The following is a 27,057-nucleotide window of genomic DNA, read 5'->3' as shown; positions in this document are numbered from 1 at the left end:
CCATCATTCTGCTGGCTGTGTACACTCCACCTCAGGTCAATGTGAGGCAAGCAGGTCGGGCAGCATCCGTGGAAACGATCGGTCGACGTTTCGGGCCGGAACCCTTCGTCAGGACTGAAGAGGGAAGGGGCAGAGGCCCTATAAAGAAGGTGCGGGAGGGTGGGAAGGAGAAGGCTGGTAGGTTCCAGGTGAAAAACCAGTAAGGGGAAAGATAAAGGGGTGGGGGAGGGGAACCTCTATCCCCATGTCACTCTGCCCCCTCCAGCTGCCTATCACCTCCCTCATGGTTCCGCCGCCTCCTACTACTCATTGTGTTTTCCCCTATTCTTTCTTCACCTTCCCTGCCTATCGGTTCCCTCCCCCACCCCGTTATCTTTCCCCTTACTGGTTTTTCACCTGGAACCTACCAGCCTTCTCCTTCCCACCCTCCCCCCACCTTCTTTAATGGGCCTCTGCCCCTTCCCTCTTCAGTCCTGACGAAGGTTTCCGGCCCGAAACGTCGACTGATCGTTTCCACGGATGCTGCCCGACCTGCTGAGTTCCCCCAGCGTGTTGAGTGTTGCTTTGACCCCAGCATCTGCGGAGTATTTTGTGTTTACAGTGTGAGGCAAGCGCTGGAGGAGCCGAGCACCGTAGTTAGCACTCACCCTGTCATTACCGGAAGTTTCAGCCGGGCCAGCCTAAGAATTCTCTGAACAAGTACCAGCAGCACATCACCTGCTGGGGCCCTGTGCCAACCCGCTGCCGGGAGCGGACAAGGACCGCTGCCGAACCGCGTCGGTGGGCGGGAAGGCCGCGGCGGGCGACCACGTGGGTCGTCGGTTCCGACGTGCGCGCGCCCGCCCGCCCCCCAGGTCTCGAGCCTCACGTGGGAGGGATTGGGGGTGCGTGCGGCGTGGCGCGAGCTCTCTTCGCGCCTCTGCGTAACACGTCAGAGGGGCGAGGCGGCAGGGAGAGGACGGGCGCTGCGGCTTTCTGCACCACGTGGTGGAGCAGGGATGGGGCGGGGTTCTTGGATCACGTGTCCTACCGGCGGACAATGCCATCCGGAGGAGGAATGGGGGGGGGGAGTGGTGTCCTGCCAAATATAGATAACATAGCCCTCCGCCCCAAAAAATAACAGAGCTTCCCCCGCAGAAGTAGTATTCGAATAGTTTTTAAAACAGAACCCTAAGCCTGTTTTGTGAGAAGGAAAGGGAGTGTAAAAGAGTGGAGACAGAGAGTCCATCCCTCCATCAGGGTCCCGGGTCCCGCTGAGGCTCCACCCCCCCAGCCTCCCCCACCCCCTCCGTCAGTCGTGACCGCAGCGGCCGTGGTGAAGGCAGGATGGCGTCCAACGGTAAGTGGCGGAGGTGCAACAGATCGCCATCGTTTTTGCCCAGTCTGATCGACGCCTCCGGGGTCGGAAGAATTATTGTTTTTTCCGGCTCTTCCCCTCCCCTGTAAAGCCGCCATTTCATGCCTCGTACTCTTCCCTCCAGCCGCCGCCATTTTGTCCGCCCCGCTCCCTCCCCGCCACTCCGGGCATTAAATCCTGCCGTCTTGACAGACAACCGCTTGTCTCCCCATCTCCCCGCTTCCCCACCGACGTTGGTCTGAAACGGGCGGCGATGTAGCCGAGTCGGGGTAGGGGGGTGGTGGGAGCTCGGTGTCGCCGCCGACATTTCGCGGCTCCTTCCCCCTTCCCGCATTAAAGTGGCGGGTGCGCCTTTAAATCTGTGTCGCAGCGCCGATAAAAGTGGTGGGGGCGGATCGTGGCGCGCCGCCCTTTCATACGACAAAACTCCCCCACCCCACACACTTTTCTGCCGGTTGGAAACTTCATCATTCCCCCAGCCACAAATAAAAAAAACTCCGGTGGGGTCCCCGTAAGGCGGGGACGGCGCCCGGATGCCTTGCGGGGGAGGATGGCGGCGGATTGGAGCGGGTAGCTCATCCCGGGCCGGGACGGGCCATGGCGGAGGGGGACATCCGGGCATTTTCCTTCCTTCCCCGGCTTGGCGTGGTGCGCGGTGACGTCAGAATTCCCTGTCCATCACCCAAGAGTTGACCCTCATATTGGGTTTGGGGAGCAGCCCCCCTCTTTGTGGTTTGGATCGTACTGTACAGCGGGTGGGTACAATGATGCCCCCTTTGTACGCCCCTGAGCAAGGTAAATAGGTAACCTGGTTCATCGTGGTGGGTATTAAAACCTTGCTTTGACATCCAGGTAATAACAATGGTGTAGGGGACCCAGAGAGTGCAGGATGAATGAGGCTTGCAGAGAAACTACAGGCAGAGATATTCAGAATTGTGTTTAATGTACTGGGTAGGCGCAGGAGTACATTTAGCCAGAGACGTCATAGGAAGTCATTCCTACCTGTGGCCATCAAACTTTACGACTCCTCCCTTGGAGGGTCAGATGCCCTGAGTCAATAGGCTGGTCCTGGACTTATTTCACAATTTACTGGCATAATTTACATATTATTATTTAACTATTTATGGTTCTTTTACTATTTATTATTTATGGTGCAACTGTAACAAAAACCAGTTTCCCCCCGGGATCAATAAAATATGACTATGACTGTCACCGAACTGCATCATGTCTCACAGTAGTAATACAGTGCAAAATTTAAAAGTCATTCAGTTGTAAACAGAAAACAACTGTGTGAAAGAGAGTGGCTAGGTTCATGGCTTCAGAACTCTGGTGGAGGGGCAGAAGCTGTTCCTTAATTGAATATTGATCTTCAGGCTCCTGTACCTCCTCCCCGGTGTTAGTAACAAAGAAAGGGCATACCTTGGGTGTTGAGGGCTCTTAGTAATGGACGTTGCCATCTATGTTGAGGCATCACCATTAGAAGATGTCCGTGGTTGTAGGGTGTGCCCGTGATGGACCTGGCTAAGTCTACAACTCTGCAGCATCTTGCTCATTGGAGCCTCCATACTGGTGATGCACCAGTCAGAATTCTCTCTCTGAGAAATCTGTCGAAATTTGCAAAAGTCTTTGGTCACATACAGTTCTGTGCAAAAGTCTTGGGCATCCTAGATTTTTTATATAAATTTAGTTTTAAATGTTTTTGTTTGTCTTTGCATTAGTGTGTTGGTAGCAAAGAGTGAATTTTAGAGTTCCAAACACTCATTTAAAAAAAAATGAATGTTAGAGAAACTTTATGAAATAAAGTAACATTAAGTGATAGACCATTTTTGAAATAAAAAAGCTGATTAAAGATCTAGTGCTTTCCCAGCATATATGATGAACGAACTGTTCTCAGGCTTTCAGCTGTGTACAGGTATTGATTATAACAAATGTTTTGAAACCTGTACCCAGCTGGAAGCCCAGAAGAGATTTTTAAAAACTCGATTAAGTTGTAGGTGTAGAGCCCAGTGCATTATTAAATAAAAGATATCAAGAAGGTTCCAGTGATCAATAACATAACTAGTTGAATGAACTAAACTGGTACTGAAAAGGGTGTAGAAGGAATCAAGCTGGATGGGAGACAACCAGACCAGTAGGAGAGGGTGTGGCACATGTGACAGATCAACCATCAAATAATCAATTCCTACACCATGGCAAGGGTGAGCACAGCAACAAGACACAAGGTGGTCACCCTGCAGCAGCAAGGTGTCTCCCAAGCAGAAATTTCACTGCAGACCCGAGTTTCAAGATGTGCTGCCCAAGGTCTTCTGAAGAGGCACTATGAAACCGAGAAGGTTGAGGACCAGAGACTCAGTTGTTGGTGCAGAAGCTGAGAGAGACAGCAAGCTGATGATCCTTCTAGATTGGAGGAAGTCCAGCACTGCGAGCAGCTCTGAACTCTCAGAAACCACTGGAACCCAAGTATGTCCCTCTACGGTCTAGAGAAATCCTGTTAGAAGTAGTCTTCGTGGAAGAGTTGCTGACGAAAACCATTCATCTGAAGTGGAAACAAAGCCAAGCGACTCACCTCTGCACAAAAACACAAGGACTTGCGTGCTGAACAATGACAGCAAGTGCCCTGACCCATGAGTCAAAATTGTAAATTTTTGGCTCAAGCAGGAGGCAAGCTGTCCCTGGAAGAGCTGGAGAATGCTACGTGGATGAGTGTCTACCGCCAACAGTGAAGCACTTGGAGGTGCTCCCTGCAGGTTTGGAATTGCATTTGTGTAAGTGGAGTTGGTGATCTGGTCAGAATGAATAGAATCCTCAATGCTGAGAGGTACAAGCTGATTCTCGTCCCTCACACAATGCCATCAGCAAGATGTCTGATGGGTGCAAATTCGTTCTGCAGCAGGGCATTGACACTAAACACACCCAAGTTTATAAAGATCTATCTTCAGTGAAAAGAAGAAGAAGCAGTTCTTTAACAGATGGTATGGCTTGCACAGATCCCAGATCTCAACATGACTGAGGTAGTCGGGGATTCCTTGGAGAGACAGAAGCAAGTGAGACAGCCAAAGTCTGCAAAAAAACTGGCAAATTCTCCAAGATACTTCAACAGCCTACCAGCAGATTTTCTTATAAAACTGCATGACAATGTACAGTTTACACCAAATATTGATTTAAATTATTTTTATTGCTCTCTTTAATAATTTTTTTGAATTTTAGAAACTTTATTATTTTTGAAAGCATTTTTGCTTTAGAATTTTTTGGTACATCTGCCTAAGGCTTTTGCACAGTACTGAATCAGATCTCAAACTGCTAATGAAATGGAGCTGGTGACTTGATTGATTAAGTTGATGTTTGGGCCTGGGGATAGATGTACTGAAGTAGATTGAGGCCAAGAGCTCATCTGAGAGGAGGCAAGATGCAAAAAGACAGGCTAGCGAGGTGATGATCATCTTCATTACCACTCTGTGACTATTAAAGCCTGTATGCAGCAGTCAGTCATCTGTAGAAATAAGAATTCAGAATTCTGGATGCAATCTTCCGTTGTCTCCACCCCTCGCTGCCTCAGGAAAGCAGCCATCCAGCACATTTTCTCCTCTTCGCCCTTTGCCCCCCCCCCCCAACGTCAGAACAGAAGTTAGGAAAGCCTGAAGCCACATACCGCCAGGTTCAAGGACAGCTTCTGCAATCCAAGACCCCTCACACCCACTTCCATTGGGCAGATGGTACAAAGTGCACACCACCAGGCTCGATAATAGCTTCTACTCCTCTTATAAGAGTACTGAAAGGTCCCCTTGTACAATTAGTCCTTATGAACTTGCACTTTGTTGTTTACCTACATTGTGCTTAATTTTGCCTTTTGATGTTTTACCTTGTCGTAACTCGATGCATTGTGTGATGAACTGCTCAGTATGCAGAGTTATAAAGAAAATACTTTAAAATTCACCCCTTGTTCTTTCCTGATTCGGCAGCGTGAGATATCCACAAAGGAGACACTGTACACATATTTGAATACTATTAAAATAAATACAGAAGGAAAGATGGTTAACGAACTACTAAGAGACGCAAACGCATAATAATGTTCATCATCCGAATCACTGAGCTGTGCTGGTAGAGGGAGCCACCCGTGTCCGATATTCATTATCTCTCTCCGTCTCTTCATACATTCAAAGCTGACACCATTTTGCCTTGCAGACGTCCATTTTGTTTTACACATTTTAGCATTTATGAGGAGAAAACTAATTTAACCCTTTCCTTACGAGAGTGTACAAGACAGGTTTTTCCACTATTTCTTGGTATATGTGACAAACAAACTGATTCCGATTCTGTCAGTTTCCTCTGGAGTGAAGGGGGCTGAAGGGATGACGAGGAGTGTAAGGGAGGTGGGCGGTTGCAGTCTTTTTCCCCAGGGAAAGGGAAGTCTGAAACTGGAGGGCTCGGGCTTAGTGACGGAAACGATTCAGAGGAGACCTGAGAAGCAAGTGCTTCGTGCAGAGGGTGGTGGAGATGAGGAATGAGCCGTCAGAGGGAAGATTGAGGGATCTGGGCCAAGCACGGGCATTTGGGACTAGCTCAGGAAGGCACCTTGGTTGGCATGGAAGAGTTGAGCAGCAGGGCTCAGTTGTGCTGTATTTGTACAGTGACACTTCACATTCTGTCAGTTGTGTTCACTGATCCTGAAGGTCAGAGACAGCAGGGGAACAATCTGCTGAATTTACACCACACTGCCCTTTCATTTAAACCACAGACAGCACCTTATCCAGCTGCTTCATGGCTTAGTATGGCAACTGTCCTCCCTGTGACTGACAGTTATGGGCATAGCCCAGTCCGTCACGGGATCAAGCACCCCTTCCGTCTACACTTGTTGCTGTCTTGGGAAATCAGCACCATGTGCATTCTCTCTCCTCTCCACTCCTGTCACACAGAAGATACAACAGCTCCATCAGGCCCAAGGGTAATTTCTCATCTAAGGCTCTTCGTAGTACATATGACACTAATAAACTCGTTTACACGTATGTGACGCTGCTGCAAGGAAGTTTTTCACTGCAATTGTGCATGTCACAATAAACATTTAAACTCATCTAATAGGATAAGATGGATCCTAACCTCACAATTGATCTCATTGTGGCCCTACAATCTGCATTCAGTTTCTCTGTACTACATCAGTGTAACTGTGCATGGAATTATCTGTCTGGATGGCATGTGAACAAAAGCTGTGTCTGTACACATGACAATAATACACCAATTGAATGAACAGAGGGATCTTGGGGTCCGCGTCCACAGATCCCTCGAAGTTGCGTGCAAGTTGATAGGGAGATTTAGTAGGTGTGTGTGTGTTACCTTCATTAGTTGGGACTGAGTTCACGAGCTGTGAGGTAACGTTGCAGCTCCATAACACTGGTTAGACCACCCCAGGAGTATTGTGTTCAGTTCTACTTGTCTCATTATCGGAAGTATGTGGAAGCTTTAGAGAGAATGCAGATTAGAAAATGTTTTTGAGGAAAGGTTGAGTGAGCCAGGGCTTTCTGATGCAAAGGAGGATGAGAGACTTGATAGGGGTATATGAGATTATGAGAGGCATTCATTGAGTGGAAAGCCAGTGGCTTTTTCCCAGGGTGGCAAAGACTAATACCAGAGGACATCCTTTTTAAGGTGAGTGGGCAGTTCAGGAGTAGTTCCCCCCCCTCCCCACAGCTATTAAATGCCTGGAATATAGGGCTGGGTGTGGTGTTAGAGGCAGATACATTAGGGACAATTAAGAGACAAGAAAACGGAAGGTTATCGGCTGTGAAAGAGGAAGGGTTAGATTGATGATTAGGTTTATATGGGTCGGCACAGCGTCATGACTCAATCCTGTGCTCTACTTTTTTTTAAGGTACCATTACCAATTAAATGACTTAAGCAGTCCTGTCACTTTTTGTGATTTCTGTACTAGAAACATGGAAACATAGAAAATAGGTGCAGGAGTAGGCCATTCGGCCCTTCGAGCCTGCACCACCATTTATTATGATCATGGTTGATCATCCAACTCAGAACCCAGCCTTCCCTCCATACCCCCTGACCCCTGTAGCCACAAGGGCCATATCTAACTTCCTTTTAAACATAGCTAATGAACTGGCCTCAACAGTTTGCTGTGGCAGAGAATTCCACAGATTCACCACTCTCTGTGTGAAGAAGTTTTTCCTTACCTCGGTCCTAAAAGGCTTCCCCTCTATCCTCAAACTGTGACCCCTCGTTCTAGACCTCCCCAACATCGGGAACAATCTTCCCGCATCTAGCCTGTCCAATCCCTTTAGGATCTTATACGTTTCAATCAGATCCCCCCTCAATCTTCTAAATTCCAACGAGTACAAGCCCAGTTCATCCAGTCTTTCTTCATATGAAAGACCTGCCATCCCAGGAATCAATCTGGTGAACTTTCTTTGTACTCCCTCTATGGCAAAGATGTCTTTCCTCAGATTAGGGGACCAAAACTGCACACAATACTCCAGGTGTGGTCTCACCAAGGCCTTGTACAACTGCAGTAGTACCTCCCTGCTCCTGTACTCGAATCCTCTCGCTATAAATGCCAGCATACCGTTCGCCTTTTTCACCGCCTGCTGTACCTGCATGCCCACTTTCAATGACTGGTGTATAATGACACCCAGGTCTCGTTGCACCTCCCCTTTTCCTAATCGGCCACCATTCAGATAATAATCTGTTTTCCTATTTTTGCCACCAAAGTGGATAACTTCACATTTATCCACATTAAATTGCATCTGCCATGAGTTTGCCCACTCACCCAACCTATCCAAGTCACCCTGCATCCTCTTAGCATCCTCCTCACTGCTAACACTGCCACCCAGCTTTGTGTCATCCGCAAACTTGGAGATGCTGCATTTAATTCCCTCATCCAAGTCATTAATATATATTGTAAACAACTGGGGTCCCAGCACTGAGCCTTGCGGTACCCCACTAGTCACCGCCTGCCATTCTGAAAAGGTCCCGTTTATTCCCACTCTTTGCTTCCTGTCTGCTAACCAATTCTCCACCCACACCAATACCTTACCCCCAATACCGTGTGCTTTAAGTTTGCACACTAATCTCCTATGTGGGACCTTGTCAAAAGCCTTTTGAAAATCCAAATATACCACATCCACTGGTTCTCCCCTATCCACTCTACTAGTTACATCCTCAAAAAATTCTATGAGATTCGTCAGACATGATTTTCCTTTCACAAATCCATGCTGACTTTGTCCGATCATTTCACCGCTTTCCAAATGTGCTGTTATCACATCCTTGATAACTGACTCCAGCAGTTTCCCCACCACCGACGTTAGGCTAACCGGCCTATAATTCCCCGGTTTCTCTCTCCCTCCTTTTTTAAAAAGTGGGGTTACATTAGCCACCCTCCAATCCTCAGGAACTAGTCCAGAATCTAACGAGTTTTGAAAAATTATCACTAATGCATCCACTATTTCTTGGGCCACTTCCTTAAGCACTCTGGGATGCAGACCATCTGGCCCCAGGGATTTATCTGCCTTCAATCCCTTCAATTTACCTAACACCACTTCCCTACTGGAGCACCTCGATCCCCATGAGCTGCAAAGTTTTGACTTTCTCTTGTCTTTTTTTTTGCATTGTAGATCTTGGGAATTACGGACAGCCGTCAGCTCAGAGGTAAGTTCAGCACTAGTCGGTCCCACGTTCTCTTCCCCTGCCCCCCACTTGCCTGACAACAAGAAACTCACCATATGGACCCCTCCCGCCATGGACATTCTCTCTTCTCCCTCCCCCTTCTGTGCAATAGATGCAAGGACAGAATTTGGCCTTTGGCCCATCAAGTCTGCTCCACCAATCCATCATGGCTGCTTTATTGTCCCCCTCAACCTCAGAAACCCCATCCATCCTGCACATCCTCTTGCCTCTCCCCAGCTCTCTCCCATTGGGCAGAAAGAAAATAAGTCTGAAAGCATATACCACCAGGCTCAAGGACAGCTTCTACCTCGCTGTTAAAAGACTATTGAATGGTCCCCTAGGATGGACTCCTGTTCTCACAGTCGACCTCACTGTGACCCTTGCACCTTTTGCCCCTGCACTGCACTTGTTCTGTAGCTGTAACACTTTATTCTACATTCTGTTATTGTTTTACTTTGTACTGCCTTAGTATACCTTCGAAATGAAATCATCTGTACTGATCTTTTGTGAGACAAGTGTTCTTTGAGCTGGGTAGTACATTGCACTGTAACTGTGCCTTGCTGTAATACAGCAGTTGAGCTCCCATAACTATCTACCTGGTTCTCATCTTGCTTCTTATTGTTTGCCTGCATTGTACTATCTCAGTGCACTGTGTAATGAATTCATCTGTATCAATGGTATGCAAGACAGACTTTTCATCCTCACCCTATTACTGCTATCTTTGGACTACCTAAAATTTCTAGTAATCTTTCCCCTTCAGCCCGTAGAATGATTGCATTTCTTACTTTAATGGCGAGAAGATGTATTTTACAACATTGGAAAGAGCTTAATGCTCCAACTACCTTTTTTTGGTTTTCTCAGACGATTTTATGTTTGAATCTGGAGAAAATTAGAAGTAACCTTCATGATTCTTCATTTAAATTTGAACAGATTTGGGGACCTTTTATTCGATATTTTCATTTAATGTAATATTTACCCTTCTTGTTTTTTTTTCACTGTTTTAATGGAGGTCGGGATTGAGGACGTGATTTTAAGTTTAACTCTGTTTGGTTTCAAGTTAGCCCATTGCTTTGCTTTGCTTTTAGTTAGTTGCACGGTGGGTTTTTTTTTTGGGGTTTTTTTTTCTTTTTTTCTATTGATATATATAAAATCTAGTATACTATTATGTTATTTTGGTTTCTTATGCTTAAATTACATTGTTTGTAGTATTTTCTTTTTGGTATTGTTATTTTTTGGAATTTTATTATACTTTAACATTGTATTAATGTTTATATGGCTTACCTTTTTTGTATACTTACTCAATAAAAAGATTTAAAAAGAAAGACTTTTCATTGTATTACTGTACATTGGTCAATAATATTCCAGTTCCTGTGTTAACCTGTTCCTGCTCTCCCCTCCAGCTATGGGGGTTACAGCACCCAACCCGGTCAAGGTGGCTACAGCCAGCCTCCTCCCCAGGGGTACAGCCACCAGGGCTACAGTGGATACAGCCAGCCAACGGATACGTCTGGCTACAGTCAGGGCAGCGGTTACGGTTCCTCCTACAGCCAGGCACAGACTGGTAAGTGTCGTTGGCAAACCCTCGTAATGGGTTTACGGTAGTTCTGTGGGTGTCAACAAACAGTGGCACAGCGCAGACCCCCTTGGCCCATGGTGTTATGCTGACCTTTTAACCTACTCTGAGATGAATCTAACTCTTCCATTTTTCTATCATCCATGTGCCTTTCTAAGAGTTTCTTAAATGTCTCTATATGTATCTGCCTCTACCTCCATGCTTGGCAGATAGTTCCATACACCCACCACTCTGTGTTTAAAAAAAAAAACACCTGACATCTCTTCAGTCACCTTAAAATCATATCCTCTAGTACTAGCTGTTTCACCCTGGGACAAAGGCAGTGGCTGTCTGCGTATCTTTTTTCCTTTATCCTTCCCTCCTACACAGCATTAAACGTAATGGGGAAAGTAGAACAGTACAGCCCAATATGCTCCCTTCTCTCCCCTCCACTCGAACAGAAGATACAAAATCGTGAAAGCATGTCCCACCAGGCTGACAGGTTCTACCCTATCTACATCAACGTGGCCCTTCCACCATATTGTCTGCCTGCACTGCATGTTCTCTGTGTCTGTTCCCAACCTGTATAGACCTACTCTGCCATCAGCCTAATCCTCCCTTCCCTCAGCGCCCATAACCCTCCCTTTTCCTTCAGTGATATGCCGGTTTAAGAGTCTCTGAATGTTTAAGCCTCTACCTCACACCAGGCATCCAGCACACTCTAAAATAAAACACTTGTGACTTTGACATCTCTCCTAAAGTTTCCTCCACTTATCTCTGTAGTGACCATTGCTCCCCTTGAAAAGAGATGATGGCAGCCCACTCTATCAATGCCTCATAACCCTATACAGCTCTATCAAGTTGCCTTTTGTCCTCCAAAGAGAAACACAATAGCTCACTCACCCTTATAAGACATGCTGTCTAATCCAGGCAGTATCCTGGTAACTCTCCTGTGGACCCAAATGGCAGGGGAATGCAGAGTTCTCGGGAAAAGGCAGGAAGATGCTGAGACCGTGGCCACTGATCATACTGAGTAACGGAGCAGACTTGACGGGCCACTCTTGCTCCTGTTGTTTACATCTTCTGTTACCAGCTCTTCATATGCTGTTGTCGGCAAACAGTGGGACAAAGGTACTCAGCAGGTTTAGCTAGAGCCCAGGAGAAGGGTGACAGATGCAGATGTGATGTATTCTCATTTTTCTTCAGCAAGACAGCATCTTCTCTTCCCCCCAGCAGATTGGTGAACTCTCTGTAAACTGTAAACCTTTCGTTTTGCACTCTTTGGCGATAATGAGCCTAATTCTGGTTGTCTGCCCTACATTGGCATTGGGTTGTACAGTGCAGATTCTGCTCCTTTAAAACCATCTCTCCATCTTGTCTGCCGTGCCGCTCTGCTAAACCTTTTCTCTCCTCGCCCCCCTCCCCCATTGGCCCATATCCTGCTACACCTTTCCTATCCATGTATCTGTCCAAAAGCCTCTTAATTGTAATTGTACCTGCTTCAACCACATCGTCTGCCAGCTTGTTTCATATATGGACCACCCTCTGGGTGGACAAAGTTGCCCATCCTATCCCTATTGAATCTTTTTCATCTCACCTTAAACCTGTGCCATCTACGTCTTGATTTTCCTAATCAATAAAAGACTGCATTTTCACTGTCTGTCCTCCTACACACCCCTGAAAGGTAGTCTTCAGTTTTCTACGCTCCAAGGGATGAAGTCCCAACCTCTCTCTCTAACTCATTCCCTCAAGTCCCACCAACATCCTTGCTCTGCACTTCTTCCAGCTTATTGGATCTGCTCACTCCTCCGTTCCTCACAAGATGTGCTTTCTAGGCCAGGCCCCATTCTGCTAAAGCTCTGCACACACTCTGAACTTCCACATCCTATAATGAAGGATTATTAAACGCCCACTGAGTGAGTGTGAAAGAGCCGCCCCTAACCTGGAGAAGTACTGATCATTTACCTTAATGGTGCCTTTGTAAATTTCATAAAGTCCCCGCACGGCCTTCTGTTAGTAACCCAACCTGTAGAATCTCTCTTTATGGTCACTCTCCATTCCAGGCAATGCTGCTCTGCACTGCCCGTTGCTGTCATGTCTGCAGATGTGACGGACAGACTGCACACCAAACGGGAGTTTTGTACGACTGCAGTGTTTTATTTGTCGCACATACATCAAAACCTTCCGTGAAACGCGTTGTCTGTGACACGACCAACACAGTCCGAAAATGTGTCGCCATGTTTCCGGCGCCAACATAGCATTCCCAAAAGTTACTAATCCTATCCCGGGCCATATGTCTCTGGGATGTGGGAGGAAGCTGGAGCACCCGGAAGAATCCCATGTGAGAGAACATGGAATCTCCTTGTAGTGGTGGGAATTGAAATAATATTATGCGTTTGTAAACAATATGATATGCCTACATGCTGTGTTCTCGTTGTAGGGTATGGGACCCAGCCCACCTCTCAAGGCTACACTCACTCGGGCCAGGGTGGCTACAGTTCCTCTGGTTATGGCAATACCCAGGCACCACAGAGTTCCTACGGGCAACAGTCTTCCTACCCTGGCTATGGTCAGCAGGCACCTTCAGCCACCTCCTCCAGCAGGTGAGTCTTTGGGCTGGTAACACAACATAGCACCCAGTCCAGGGTGGTGATGTCCAGCACCTGGTCCCACAGGGTGGGAGGGGGCGGCTTGCCCGACGCCTGGTCCCACAGGGTGGGAGGGGGCGGCTTGCCCGACGCCTGCTCCCACAGAGTTCCGGGGTTGGGGAGGTGGGTGGTGTGTCTGGGGCCTGGGGTAGGACAGCTTGTCTCAACACCAGGGGTCCAGAAGGGGATATTAACTGTACATACCCAGCTCCTTTGACCTGAGCGCATTGTTACTCCCTCAGCAGCTACGGGGGAACAAACTCGCAGACGACCAGTTATGGGCACCCACAGGGCGGTGGGGGCTACAGTCAGCAGCCAGGGTCCTATGGACAACAGCAGGGACCCTATGGACAACAACCGGGGTCCTATGGACAACAGCAAGGACCCTATGGACAACAGCAAGGCCCTTACGGACAACAGCAGGGCTACCAGGGCCAGGCAGGCGGAGGCTACGGTCAACAGGGCCAGTACGGTGGCAGCGGTGGGGGCAGCTCAGGAGGGGGTGAGTATTTGGTTCTGTTCAGGTCGCTACCACCGGGAGCCGAGTCCCTCGGGTCGCGCTGGTCCCAGCTTCTCCCACTGCTTCACTCTCATCGCAGAGAACGAGGCCCTTTGCAGGAGCTGGGGAAGGGAGAACATGGAGCAGTGCAGCATCGTGTAGGTCCTTCAGTCTACACTGTGCTGACCTCATAACCTCCTCTTAGCACCAATCTAATTCTTCCCTTTTTAACCATGTGCCAAGAGCGCTGAGGGTGGGGGGGGGGGAGTGAGGGATAGTTACAGCGCAAATATTCTCTGCTATCTAGTTGTAGAGCCCCATCGAAGGAAGCTTGCATTGAAGATCCCTGTAGCAGCTCGTCCCATTTGCCTGTCTTTGGCCCATATCCCTATAATCTTCCTTAATCATTGTAAATCCCTCTAAACCTTCGCTGTCCACGTACTTGTAGCAGGTACTGTTGGTGTTGTTAATATACTTGCCTCAACCACTTCCTTTGCTAGCTCGTTCCATCAGGTCCCTATTAAATCTTTCCCTCTCTTCTTAAACTTGTGTCCTCTTGTTCTTGATTCCCCAACCTATCTGCGCCCCTCATGGTTTTCTACATTTCTGTAAAGTCACTTAGTTTCTTACTCACCAAGGAATTATAGTCCCAACCTGCCTAGCCCCTCTCCATAACTCATTCCCTCAAGTCCCTGCAGCACTGTTGTAAATCTGTTCTACGTTCCACAGTGTACTGGTGTCTTGGGTGAACAAAACTGGACTACTGTACCATATGTGGACTCACCGCCATCTTTTACAGCTGCAACATAACGTGCACACTTCACCGCCCTGCCCCTCATCTCGATCGTTAGTGAATGACAGAGAATGTAGGTCCCAGGGCCAGCCTCAGGGAATGCCTCTAGTCACCGGTCTCCTGTCTGAAAAACTGGCTTCCATCGTGCCTGCTGTGGATGCAGTTCGTTAGCTCTCCTTTGGATCCTCCTAGGAACAAATGAGAGGTGATTTCACTGAAAGATAGAAAGTCCTGACATGGGGTGGACAAGGATGTTTAAAGCAGCAAAGGAGTCAAAAGCGAGGGGTCTCTCAGATCATACGATTCAGAAGCAGGCCCTTTGTCCCAGGATGTCAGTGCTGACCAGTGGTACTATGAGCACTAAAGACTTGTACGAGTACTTGATGAGAAGCATCAGACATGGGAGCAGGTTGAGACCATTTTGCCCCCTGAGCCTTCCCTGCTATTCTGTTATCCCTCATAACCCTGTGTTAGTGCCTTTGATGCCCTGACCAGTCTACAGCCTGTCTGTATTCCAGTGCGCTGTAAGTAATGCCTTATAAAACTTGGTTTCCACCCCCCCACCCCCGGACCTGTTTCCCTCACGCTCTCCCTCTCCTTCCTCAGCGTTTCTGTCTGTCTGTTCGTCTCTTTCCTTTTGACCGTCTCTCCTTTCCCCTGCAGGTGGATACAACCAGGACTCCAGCCCCGGTGGAGGCTACGGCAGCCAGGACCCCGGTGGATATGGAGGAGGGCAGCAGGAAGGCCGAGGCCGAGGTCGAGGGGGGTATAGCCGTGGCGGCGGAGGTGGTGGAGGCGGAGGCGGAGGAGCAGGAGGTGGCAGCTTCGAGCGAGGGGGCGGTGGAGGAGGCGGGCGAGGGAGCCGTGGAGGACGAGGTGGGGGTATGAGGTAAGGTTCAGCCTCTTGATCCGTTCATGTGGGAGGGGGTGGGGAGACGTGCTTGAGGGAGCGGTAGGGGGAGCCTGTTTCACCTCCACGGGAAGGCCGGTGTCTCGGAGTGGTTCAGCAGCTTCAGTCTAGGAGGGATGCGGCATTAGGAGAGAAAAGGATGAGGTGGGGAAAAGAGGGAGCGGGAGGGGGGATGGGAGAGGGAGAGGGGAAGGGGGACTGTGGCCAGCAGAGGAGCGAGAGTGAAGGGAGAGAGTAGAGTTTGGGCAGGGCAGGAGGGGATGAGCCAGGGATGGGAAGTGAAGGGAGAGGTGCTGGGGAGGATGGTACACGACAGTGAGGTGAGGTGTTGTGCGGTTGGTGGGGGGCGGTGGGGTGTAAGTTGAGCCAGATTAGGAGGGGATGGGATGGAGGCAAGTGTGTCTGGGGTTACTGTGGACAGGTGAAAGGGGTGGTCCTTCGGGAATGGGGTGGGTATTTGGGGCAGGAGGTTCAGAAAGGTGGTGTTTGAGGGTGGGGTGTGAACTGAAGCAGACCCAGGGAAGGGTGAAGAGCAGTGTCCAGGAGTGAGGGGAGAAGTGTCATGATGACTAGGGCTTGGGGACAAAGCTAGACTGATTCCAGGGGCGGTGAATGGGTGGAGCACAGCTAGGGAGGGGGATGAGGAAGGTGTGACAGACTCAGTGGGAGGGAAGATAAACAGGGTGGGGGGAGAATATTTAGGGTGGTTCTGAACTCCAAGTACACTGACAAGGCTACGAACTAGTTGCATGTGGTGGGTGGGAGACAAAAGCTGATCGGGCCGGGCTGTTTTCCCTACCCTGGTGTACCACCCTGTGTTCTATCGTCTTAAACCGAACATTCTGTCGTTGGCCGTCGGCTGGGGTCTCCCGACAGGAGCCTCCTGTGCACTCAGCTGAAAGTGTGTGCTCGGTGGGGCGCCAGGGGAAGGAGAGGCCCAGGCCAGCTCTGCTAAACCTGTTGTATGTTCATCTGTGTCTGCAAACGATTCTGTTGACAAAGAGAAGGCCGTGGTGTCCCTAAGTCTACCGAGAAGTGGTGTGATTCCTTTTCTAAAATAAAGGGGGTGGAGTACCGTAATTTTTGTGGGGGTGGGCAAAGGGCCGAGGAAAGCTCTGTGACTATCTCTCCACCGGGTCAGACATGCACCAGTTACTTGGTTTGGTGTGACGGTAACCTGCCTCACGCCAAGACTTCGGCATGAAGCCAGGTTTGCTGCAGGGGTTCTCACATTAACTGCTGGTGTGTATCTCTGGGTTGGCAGATCAGGGCTGGGTGTGAATGACGGGCATATGAAAGCAAATATATTTACTACTTAGATAAAACACATTTATTTATCTGCTGTTTTGATGTTAACAAATCTTGCAATTTTGTGTGTCACAGGTTTCAAAGTGAAATGAACTGTATCACTTCTGCACCCCTCCACACTAGTTTACATAACCAAAATCCTTTTTATTTTTTGTTAATCCAAGAGAGTTGCATGCCGTACACAAAAAAAGTTGACACCACAATTCAGCCGCTTTTAAGGTTAATGCAAGTCTCAAAAACAAAAAAAAAACCAAGGTCTTGTATACACGTAAAGATTCTGCCATAGCAGTGGTGTGTGTTAAGAGTGGAATCAAAGGTAACAAGTACAGTGAGGTGTCTTTACAATAGACGCACCTCTGTGTAGTTCTACATACCTACCGAATGAGTCCTGTATTATATTTTACATATTTTTATACCTAATCTTTTTTTTGTAGAAGGCAAAACTGTGTGCAGAGCTGTTAATGGTAAAATTGGCTGAGCTTAGTATGTGAATGTCCTATGCAAGGTTTGGTACTAGAGAGTATATTTTATGGTGAAATTTGGACAGATAAGACTTTTGGAGAAATTCCAACATACCTTTCGGTAAAAAGAGATGGTTTGCATTAACAGTGTCATGTTAAAATCAAAGGTCTGGTTTTTTTGAACAAAAAAATAAGTGTATATATACATGTAAATAAACCATAGGTCTAAGTTCATACATGTACATACACACACACCCACACAAAACGTGCGCGCACACAGACACGTGGAAAAAGCTTCAATATCTTCAAATTTGTCTTCTCAGCGGTGGTGAACGAGGTGGATTCAATAAGTTTGGTGGTAAGTGAAAGAGTTAAGCAAATCGAAACCAAAAAAAGCAAAAAAAACTCTAAAGACTTGAAGCATTCAATGTGTTTAACAGAGTATATTGTGAATCAAAGGCACTGTTATCATGGTATGACTTGTGGGGATTGTAAGGCATGGGGTTTACAAACACCAATCCCCTCCCCTCCCCTCTCTCTCTCTGCATCCCTTGGTGAGAGCTACTCTTCTGAGTGCCTCCCCTCAGCCAAATATCATCTTAACATCAAAACCTGGGAGGGTGTGGTGCGAAAGCTAATCTAAGCATCTTAAAACAACAAAAAAAACAAAATACAGTGAATGGGTCATGGTGTTACTGATGTGCATGAGTACAGATACTGGTGTTTATCAAAACAAAAGTAACGGCGTTTGTTGGTCTGGAAAAAATAACGCCACTATGTATGGGTTTAATATAGCATATATTGGTGTGTCTATAATATTGATAACTGAATGGTTACAGAGGGGTTTGCCAACATGTTACTGACTTGTGTGATGCGTTGGAAAGACGGTGGCCTCCAACCCACCTTGCGGGTCACTTGGGACAGCTCCGGTCTGTGTGCATTCCTCTCGATCTCTGGGGAGTTAACATTGAGGCTTGGCCAGCGCGACATACCCAGTGTTGGGCACGTGTACCTTCTGCCCCCTCAGCTACCCGCCTTCATCCTGTCCATCCTGTAGCCAGGGTGAACTACCCCTCTCGCAGGTGAAGAGACAGCAAGAAGGTTCTGTTTAGGGCGTCCTGGACTCAGGCAGAATGTCCTTGCTGTGTGGTGTTTGTGTTTTTGGCTGGGGGGAGGGTTCTCTTTTCTCTCTTCTCTCTAGTTCTTGTTTCTCTTCTTCTGCTCACTCTCGCCAGTATTCTTGCATGAGAAACGGCTTTGTACCAACCACCGATCCCACTGCAGTCGTGCCACAGCTGCCATTAACAACCCACCCTCTCTCAAGTTGGGTTCACTTGTGGTCATGTAAGTTTACTGGTAGTGGTCAGAGGACCACCCCCACTCTTTCACCATACTGCCCCTGTGCCCTTTCCCCCTCAAACTCCCTATCCCGTGGTTTGTCGCAGAGTGGGCTGTCGGGCGTCTAATCCAGAGTGGTGAGTCTCAGCGTTAGTCAATCCACGGCTCCACTCCCCCAGCTGCTGATCACGGCCTGGACCATCATCTCTAGGCTGAAGAGTGGTGTTGAGTGAGGGTCTTGAGCAGAAATTTCTCAAAACATGGGCGAGCAAGCACACACAAGGGGCTTTGTTTTAGAATCAAGGATTGAAAGTGAATGAAGCTTGCTGTTTACTGCACGTGTCCTGGGTGTTGGTCAAGCTTGTGTGTGGGGGCTCCACTCGAGAAGGATTTCCACCTGTCCGCTGCTGGGGAGAACAAAAACACCCCCCAGCTGGATACCGATCAGTTGAGTTGGAGGATGGGGGCAAAAGTGGTTCATGTTGAGAAAAATGAAATGGTTTGTTTAAACAAAAGAGTAAAAAAAACTTAACACACACACACTCTGCCTCAGAGGTTAAAGTCACTGGTGGATTTGGTAATTGGTCACAGGCTGATGTGGAAGGTCTGCTGCACAGGCAGGTTTTTTGCCACCCAGGGAACGAGCAGGCGGCGAAGCACTGACAGGAGTTGGAGTCTCAGCTCTGGCCCGGAACGTTTCGTTTGCATTGCCGGCGGGTTCTATGCTGTGTGGCGTTCTCTCGCTTTCTCCCCCTCCCTTCGGGGCTGGGGGGGGTTGTGGAGGGGGGAGAGAGAGAGAGGCGGGGAGGTCCAGGTCTCGGGCATTAACTCTCTCCCTCTTTCTTTTTCAAACCCAAGGTCCCCGGGACCAAGGATCAGGAAACGCCAACCCAGGTAGGAATGACTCTTCGTTTTCTGTTCCCCTCCCCCTGTTTAATTGTGACGAATGTACAGGGAAGGGAATTGGAGGGGTCCAGGGTGGTAATCCTATAGTAAGCATACCCAAGATGGCATGTGCCTCGTCTTTCTTTAAACCCCACCCTGTAATAAAAAAAACAGATCTGTACTGTGAAATGGAACAGAGAATGATATTTTGCAACCTGTCAGCAGCAAGATTAATACACAGGAAAGTGTCTCGCATCAGCTTGGCACAACCACACATGATGTTGGTTGACAGGTTTTGAAATCCTCGCAGGCCTGGTTTTACAGTGTTGGACCAGTTGCCGTTAGCTTCATTCTGCTTTTTCTGTCGTTTGTTGGTGAACACGGGATACTCAGTAACTTTGGTAACTGTATGTGGTGGCTCAGCGCCTCCATCAGTGCTCCCTCTGAGGTGTGTCTGCACACATCTTTTATGACTGGCGCATTTAGAAGGTTGTCACCCTCTACCTCGTTGGCATGTTCAGTATATTTTATGATCATACACAATCGCATTTCCTTTTCCAGTTTCTGATTCAGTTTTATTTCTCTTAAACAATTAATAGCAAACTGGACTTGGTACTTTATGATCCTTAGAAAAGCTTTGTGTTTACTTCCATTCATGCTGCTGTCACTGGGCAAAAATGGCACAGCCCAAGGAATTTACTAATTAGAGGAAACATTCGCCTCAGCAATTTTTGAACAGGTTTTCAAAAATGTTTCATTTATTTCAATCTATTTTTATTAATAGTAAAACAATACACATAAATAAGCGACAGGACTCATCATATTATGCTAAAGAAGACTAATTATTGTTACAAATTCACTAACCTGTGATGATCACTGCTGCAAGTAATCATGGCAAACAAGAAAATTATTTTTGAAAGATTATCGCCAATTTGGGCACACATGCAAAAAGGCTCGCCACCCCTGGGTTAAAATATGGCGGAAGGCTCTGGTGGTGTGTTGATGTGACGGTGGGGTGGATTGTGTTAGTGACAGGGTTACTGTGATGTGGGTTTCAGAGACAAGGGAGAGAGTGATGGGTGGGGACATGCTCCCTCAGTAGCTCAGAAAGATATGTCATTTCTCTTCCCTCTTCACCCCATCGCAGGCTCAGACCAGGACAACTCTGACAACAACACCATCTTCGTCCAGGGACTCGGTGAGAACGTCACTGTGGATACTGTGGCCGACTTCTTCAAGCAGATCGGCGTGATCAAGGTAAATTGCTGACCCCCTCTGGTTCCCTGGCCTCACTCAACTCGTGCAGCATCACTGCCAGTACCCTGTCTCACGGCCCTTTGGTCCAATGCATCTGTGCAGGCCACAAGGTCACTGTAATGCTTGCATGTGGTCTATATCCCCTGTTGCCTGCCTGTGGTGCATAGTTCGGAACAGTACAGGCCCTTTTAATCTACTCTGACCCTAGTCTACCACATTGCCATCCGCTTATCTTCCTCTGTCACACACCCTGGGCCGTGTAGTCCAGGCACCCACACTCTGTAAAAACAAAGGCACCTTTCACCATCTCCCCTAAACTTTCTTCCATACACCTTAAGTGATGTCGTCTGGTATCTACCATTGCCTCCCTGTCCACTCTGTCTATGCCTCTTATCATCTTGTGCACCTCTGTCAAGTTTTCTTTCATCCTTCACACGGAAAGCCCTTTCCTCTTAAGTGTGTTCAGTGTCTGGTAAATCATCTCTGCAGCCTCTAAAGTTTCCACATCCTTCCTATAATGAGGTAACTAGAACTGAACACGTGTGAACTAACCAGAGTTTTCTGGTGTTGAAAAATTACCTCGCGACTTTTTAGCCCACCTAACGCCAGCACACCATACACTTGGTTAGCGATACTGTCAACGCGTGGCAACTTTGAAGGATCTATGGATGTGGATTCCAAGATCTCTGTTCTTCCACACTACCAAGAATGCTGCCATTAGCGCTCTACTCTGCCTTCAAGTTTGACCTGGGTGCCTAGAATGTGCTTACTAGGGGTGGTGGTAGAGGCAGATACGATGCAGGTATTGAAGAGGCATTTAGAACACGGGGTTTGGGTGTGGGGCATTTAGAACAGATGGGGTTTGGGTGTGGGGCATTTAGAACAGATGGGGTTTGGGTGTGGGGCATTTAGAACACGGGGTTTGGGTGTGGGGCGTTTAGAACAGATGGGGTTTGGGTGTGGGGCATTTAGAACACGGGGTTTGGGTGTGGGGCGTTTAGAACAGATGGGGTTTGGGTGTGGGGCATTTAGAACACGGGGTTTGGCTGTGGGGCATTTAGAACAGACGGGGGGTGGCTGTGGGGCGAACCCTTCTCTTACCCCCATCACCACCTTGCAGATGAACAAGAGGACTGGGCAGCCCATGATCAACCTGTACACTGACCGTGAGACCGGCAAGTTGAAGGGTGAGGCCACCGTCTCCTTTGATGATCCTCCCTCTGCCAAGGCAGCCATCGACTGGTTTGACGGTGAGTGGCTGTGGGTAACGGTGGTGGTGGTGGGGGGTGGTGTTCATGCTGACTTAAGAGCCTGGGAATGCTGGAAGATGAGTGATTTGCATGTTGTATTTGGTATATTACCAAAAGCTCTAATAGATGCATCTTACTTAACTGGTTGAATCACAGCCTGGTATGGAAGCACCAATGCCCAGTCCATCACGGGCAAAGCCCTCCCACCACTGGGCACACTTACACAAAATGCTGCCACAAGTAAGCAGTATCCAGTACCCCACCATCTCGTCCAAGACTTCTCAGTGCTACCACCAGGAAGGAGCTACGGAAGCCTCAGGTTCAGGAACGGTTACTAGCCTTCAACAATAACTTCATTCACTGCTACTCTGAACTGATTCTATGATATATAGACTTGTTTTGCAAATCTTGTTCTTGATACTTTTTATTTAGTTGTTTTTTTCCACATTGTTTCCTTTTCAGCCTTAGTTATGTATAGCTTTTTGTAAATTCATTAATTTACATGTAAAATGTCTGCACGGAAACAAGGATGTATATGGTGCTTAGTTTGATAATGAATTTACTTTGAACCAGGAATGTGGTAATGGGCGGAAGAGAAGAGGGGAAAGGATAACCGAAATAGGGGAATTGAAGAAGGTCATGCTGGTGTTGCAGAGGGTCCAGAGGAGGTTTCTGAGAATGATCGTGGGAATGAAAAGGTTAATGGCTCTGCCTGCACTCACTGGAGTTTAGAAGAATAAGCAAGGATATTATTGACACCTACCTAATTAAAGATCTAGATAGATCCTCTCCAATGCCAGCACATTTTGTCTCATGTACAGACCCCAAAACTACTTTCAATATTCCAGATGCAGTCTCACTGACGCCTTATAAACCCTCAGCATTACATCTTCTAGTCCTCTGGAAATGAGTGCTAATATTGCATTTGTCTTCCTTACTGCTGACTCAATGGTGGAGACGCAGAAGGACCCGGGGGGGGGGGGGGGGGAGGATACGGCCTTCCTGTTGACGGTATTGAGGAAGGGTAGTTTGTGACCAAGCCTGTCTCGCCAACTCTTTCCTCTGTGTCTCAGGAAAGGAATTCAACGGTCACATGATCAAAGTATCCTTTGCCACACGCCGCACCGAATTCAGTCGTGGAGGCATGAGAGGTGGGGGCAGAGGAGGTGGAGGTCGCGGAGGTGAGTAGGATTCATAATGCTCCAGTGCTTCCTTTCCAAGTAGTTATGGGGTTGGGGGAGGGGGCGCTTCGGCTTCTCTTGGTGGGGTGTGGCTACCCTGCTGCCCCTCTTCTTCCACCACCCCCGTCCATGTCTCCACTGTGGAGGTGCCAAGGGGTAGCTGGAGCCCAACTTTCTCTGCCCAACCCTTGGTGTCTCTCTCCTTCTCATCTCCCTCTCTCTCTCTGTCTCTGGGTCAGGTTCCATGGGCCGTGGAGGATTCGGAGGTGGTCCACGAGGTGGTTTTGGAGGTGGAGGAGGAGGAGGAGGTGGTGGTGGAGGACAGCAGCGAGCTGGTGACTGGAAGTGCTCAAATCCGTGAGTATGAGAGGTCTTCAGAAAACCCTGCCCTGTGTTGGTGAACGTCCAGGCTCAGAACAAAAGGCCCTTTGGTTCGTCCAGTCCCCACCGATCAGGATTCCCATCTCTGCTAGTCCCACTTGCCCTCAACCTTTTCTGTATGTGTACCTGTCCAAATGTTTTTTCAACGTCATAAACGTACCTCAGCCATTTCCTCTTACTGCTCGTTCCATACATGGACCACCCCCTCAGGTCCCTACTAAGTATCTTTCCCATTTCATCTTAACCCTCTGCCCTCTGGGTTTTGGATCCCAAACCCTGGCGTATAAGATAATAATACTTCCCAGTTCGTAAGGGGATCATGGGGAGGATGCTGGAGTTGCGAAGGAAAATAAATCAGCCATAGTGGAATGACAGAGAATACTTGGCTTAGTTCTGCTCTTGTGTATCATAGTCATTCCCCCTAGTTGTGGCCTTCAAGGAGGTTAAACACCTCTGTAAGATCGCCCTTCAAGGAGGAGTCCCAGTGTGCCTGATCTCTCCTCAGAGCGTACTTAGTCTTATGAGTCCTGGTGATGTCCTTGTGAATCTCCTCTGCACTTGTTCCAGCTTAATAGCATATTTCCTCCAGAGAGAAGCCTACTCTATCTTTCCTCAGTATGATGTGCTTTCTAATCCAGGCAGCATTGTAATAGATCTCCACTGCAGCCTCTCTAAAGCTTCGGCGTCATTCATATAATGAACTAGAACCGAAGGCAACACTCCAAATGAGGATTCACCAATATCTTGTGTGACTGCAACTCCTGTACACAGTGCCCTGACACATGGAGGCCAGTGTGCTGAATGCCTTTTTACTGCCATGTCTGCCTGTGACACCACTTTCATGGACCCCTTGTACTTGTACTCTGCTGTACCACATCCCTGAAAGTCTTGTCTAAAATTGTCTTCCAGAAACATCAACACACCAGTCTATCTGGTCGTTCCTTGTAACTCAAGCCTTTCAGTACAGCAAAATTCCTATGAATCTTTTCTGCAGCTTAAACACTCCTTGCATTCACTATAGGAAGGATGTGGAAGCATTGGAAAGGGTACAGAGGAGATTTACCAGGATGCTGCCTGGTTTAGAGAGTATGCATTATGATCAGAGATTAAGGGAGCTAGGGCTTTACTCTTTGGAGAGGAGGAGGATGAGAGGAGACATGATAGAGGTGTACGAGATAATAAGAGGAATAGATAGAGTGGATAGCCAGCGCCTCTTCCCCAGGGCATCACTGCTCAATTACTAGAGGACATGGCTTTAAGGTAAGGGTGGGAAGTTCAAAGGGATATTAGAGGAAGGTTTTTTACTCAGGGAGTGGTTGGTGCGTGGAATGCACTGCCTGAGTCAGTGGTTGAGGCAGATACACTAGTGAAGTTTAAGAGACTACTAGACAGGTATATGGAGGAATTTAAGGTGGGGGGTTATATGGGAGGCAGGGTCTGAGGGTCGGCACAACATTGTGGGCTGAAGGGCCTGTACTGTGCTGTACTATGTTCAAAAGCCTGTTATAAAACTGTTATGCTACAACTAGAATATTGCGTTCAGTTCTGGTTAACTCATAGAAAGGATGTGGATGCTTTAGAAAGGGTGCAGAAGAGATTTACCAGAATGCTGGCTTGACTAGAGAGCACATCTCCTGAGGAACGGTTGAGTGAAGTACGGTGTTTATCTTTGGAGAGGAGGAGGAGGAAGAACGGTGACTTGGTAAAACTGTACGAGATGATAAGGGGCATAGATAAAAGTGACTAGCCAGAGACTTTTGTTCCCAGGGCAAAAATGGCGGGATGATCTGAGCTGCTCATAGTACCAACACCTTGTGCACTGTGACATAACATCCCAACTCCTGACTGATGAAGGGCAGAATGCTAAATGCCATGGTCACTGCCTTGTCTACCTGTGACAATACTCTCAGCAAACCATATCACCATACCCCTAGGTCCCTCAGCTGTGTAACAGTCCCAGCCAGGGGCCCTGACGTTCACTGTGTATGCCCGGTGTGGAGCACCGTTAACTGAATGCTTGTGAGGTTAGTGGGGCTGGAGTGGCAGGTTTAGGTGGACAGGACTCCAGTCGTGATCTGAATGGTCTCTCTCTCTCTGGCAGGAGCTGTGGCAACATCAACTTCTCATGGAGGAATGAATGCAACCAGTGCAAATCTCCCAAACCTGAAGGAGCGGGCGGGCCACCCCAGATGGGTAAGTAAGGGTTAAATTCCATGCGAGTGTCTCTATCTTTGTCCGACCCTGGGATGGTGTGGAGGGAATGTGCCTCTGATCTCTCTGCCTTTCCCTGACATTTCCGCCTCCCTGTTTCCACTGTAGGTGGTTTTGGAGGAGGGGATCGCGGAGGCCGCGGGAACTTTGACCGTGGCGGTTTCCGTGGCCGTGGAGGGGACCGAGGGGGATTCCGGAGCAGAGGTGGTGACCGAGGAGGGTTTGGCATGGGATCTGGGAAAATGGACTCCAGGTAAATGGTTCTGCTGACCTTCGTATCATGAACATTTTCAGTCCCTTCGCAGACACAGACACGCGCCGCTCAGTTCGTGCCCCTCCTGTCTTATGGTACTGACTTTGTAATTGAAGACATCCCTTGTTGCTGAATGTAACAGTCTAACCCATTTTTGTTTTGCGTCTCTCTCCCCTCCCCACCTCCCTCCTTGCCTTTTCTTTCTCTCTCTCCCTGAAGGAGTGATCACAGACAAGACCGAAGAGAGAGACCATATTAGTTTGTGTACATACTCATTGGGACCTTGGGATTTCTACCTTTATTTTTTATTTTGTATACGGTTTCTGTGTTGATTTGTGCATCAAAGTGTGTAATAACCGTTACATTGCGTCAGAGGAGCTGTTTTTTTTGTATTTGTTGGATTTTAACCTGTATTTTCCACAAGTTGACATTAAACCTCCAACTGTTTTAACTCCTCTCGTTACTTCTCCCAGAAAAGAGACATGCCTTTCCCTGTCAGTGTTCAAACGGACTCCTCCCTGGGCTCTGGGCAAAGCTATCAGGAAAGACGGTCACCAATCCTGAGTGAGACAGGGCAGATTTTGTTTGTGTGTGTGTGCGCACGCATTCACAGGTCCATTCTGGAGTTCGAAGCTATCATTGAGTCTGGTGTTATGTGCTTTCAGGCTTTAATAGTATAGTCTAATTGGCAATAGTCAACTCAGCCTCATCGACCTTGAGTGAGTTTGTCACCAAACAAATTGATGGCCAGTGTATGTGGATTTTAGAATGGCATTCGACAAGATTCCTGAAGGTGTCCACGTCGGCTGTGTGGATACAAGGTCAAGTTTATTGTCATCTGACTACCTGTATACAACCAAACAGTAACATTGCTCTGGACCATGCTGCACCTATAAAGCATCACACACAGCACGAAGCAAAATTAAACAAATGTATCATTCACAATGCACGTGAACTGCTCACTATTTAGTGATGGCAGGGTATTCAGACTGTCATTTGTCCTGATACACCACCACCACCTTCCTGACAGTAATGGGTAAAAGATTATGGATGGGTGGTGGGGATTCTCAACAATGCTGCAGGCCTTTCCTCTTTGATGTTGCTGCAC

General features: G+C 48.0%; 1 protein-coding gene across 2 annotated transcripts; it reads left to right on the top strand.

Moving 5' to 3' along the window:
• The first annotated feature begins 1,215 nt into the window (after positions 1-1,215).
• Positions 1,216-26,400, top strand: fus (FUS RNA binding protein). Of its 2 annotated transcripts, none has more exons than XM_063062950.1 (15): positions 1,216-1,339; positions 8,971-9,004; positions 10,423-10,583; positions 13,015-13,177; positions 13,468-13,724; positions 15,178-15,403; positions 17,517-17,551; positions 19,390-19,425; positions 20,564-20,673; positions 21,794-21,923; positions 22,997-23,104; positions 23,344-23,461; positions 25,587-25,678; positions 25,805-25,949; positions 26,169-26,400. In XM_063062950.1, exons 1-15 carry the CDS (start codon positions 1,327-1,329, stop codon positions 26,206-26,208), a joined length of 1,668 nt encoding a protein of 555 aa, XP_062919020.1. In that variant the 5' UTR covers positions 1,216-1,326; the 3' UTR covers positions 26,209-26,400. The 2 variants fall into 2 exon arrangements, with proteins under 2 accessions (XP_062919020.1, XP_062919019.1); XM_063062949.1 differs by having other exon boundaries at positions 13,465-13,724.
• The last annotated feature ends 657 nt before the right edge of the window (positions 26,401-27,057 follow it).

The sequence above is a fragment of the Mobula hypostoma genome, chromosome 11 (genome assembly GCF_963921235.1).
Source record: "Mobula hypostoma chromosome 11, sMobHyp1.1, whole genome shotgun sequence".
Lineage (NCBI taxonomy): Eukaryota > Metazoa > Chordata > Chondrichthyes > Myliobatiformes > Myliobatidae > Mobula > Mobula hypostoma.
Note: the sequence above shows the minus strand (reverse complement) of the source record. Positions and strands in the feature narration are given on the sequence as shown.

Coding starts and splice junctions, on each gene's coding strand:
- fus (XM_063062949.1), top strand. Junction 13,725..15,177: donor TGGGGGCAGCTCAGGAGGGG/GTGAGTATTTGG, acceptor TTTCCCCTGCAG/GTGGATACAACCAGGACTCC. Junction 15,404..17,516: donor GGACGAGGTGGGGGTATGAG/GTAAGGTTCAGC, acceptor TTGTCTTCTCAG/CGGTGGTGAACGAGGTGGAT.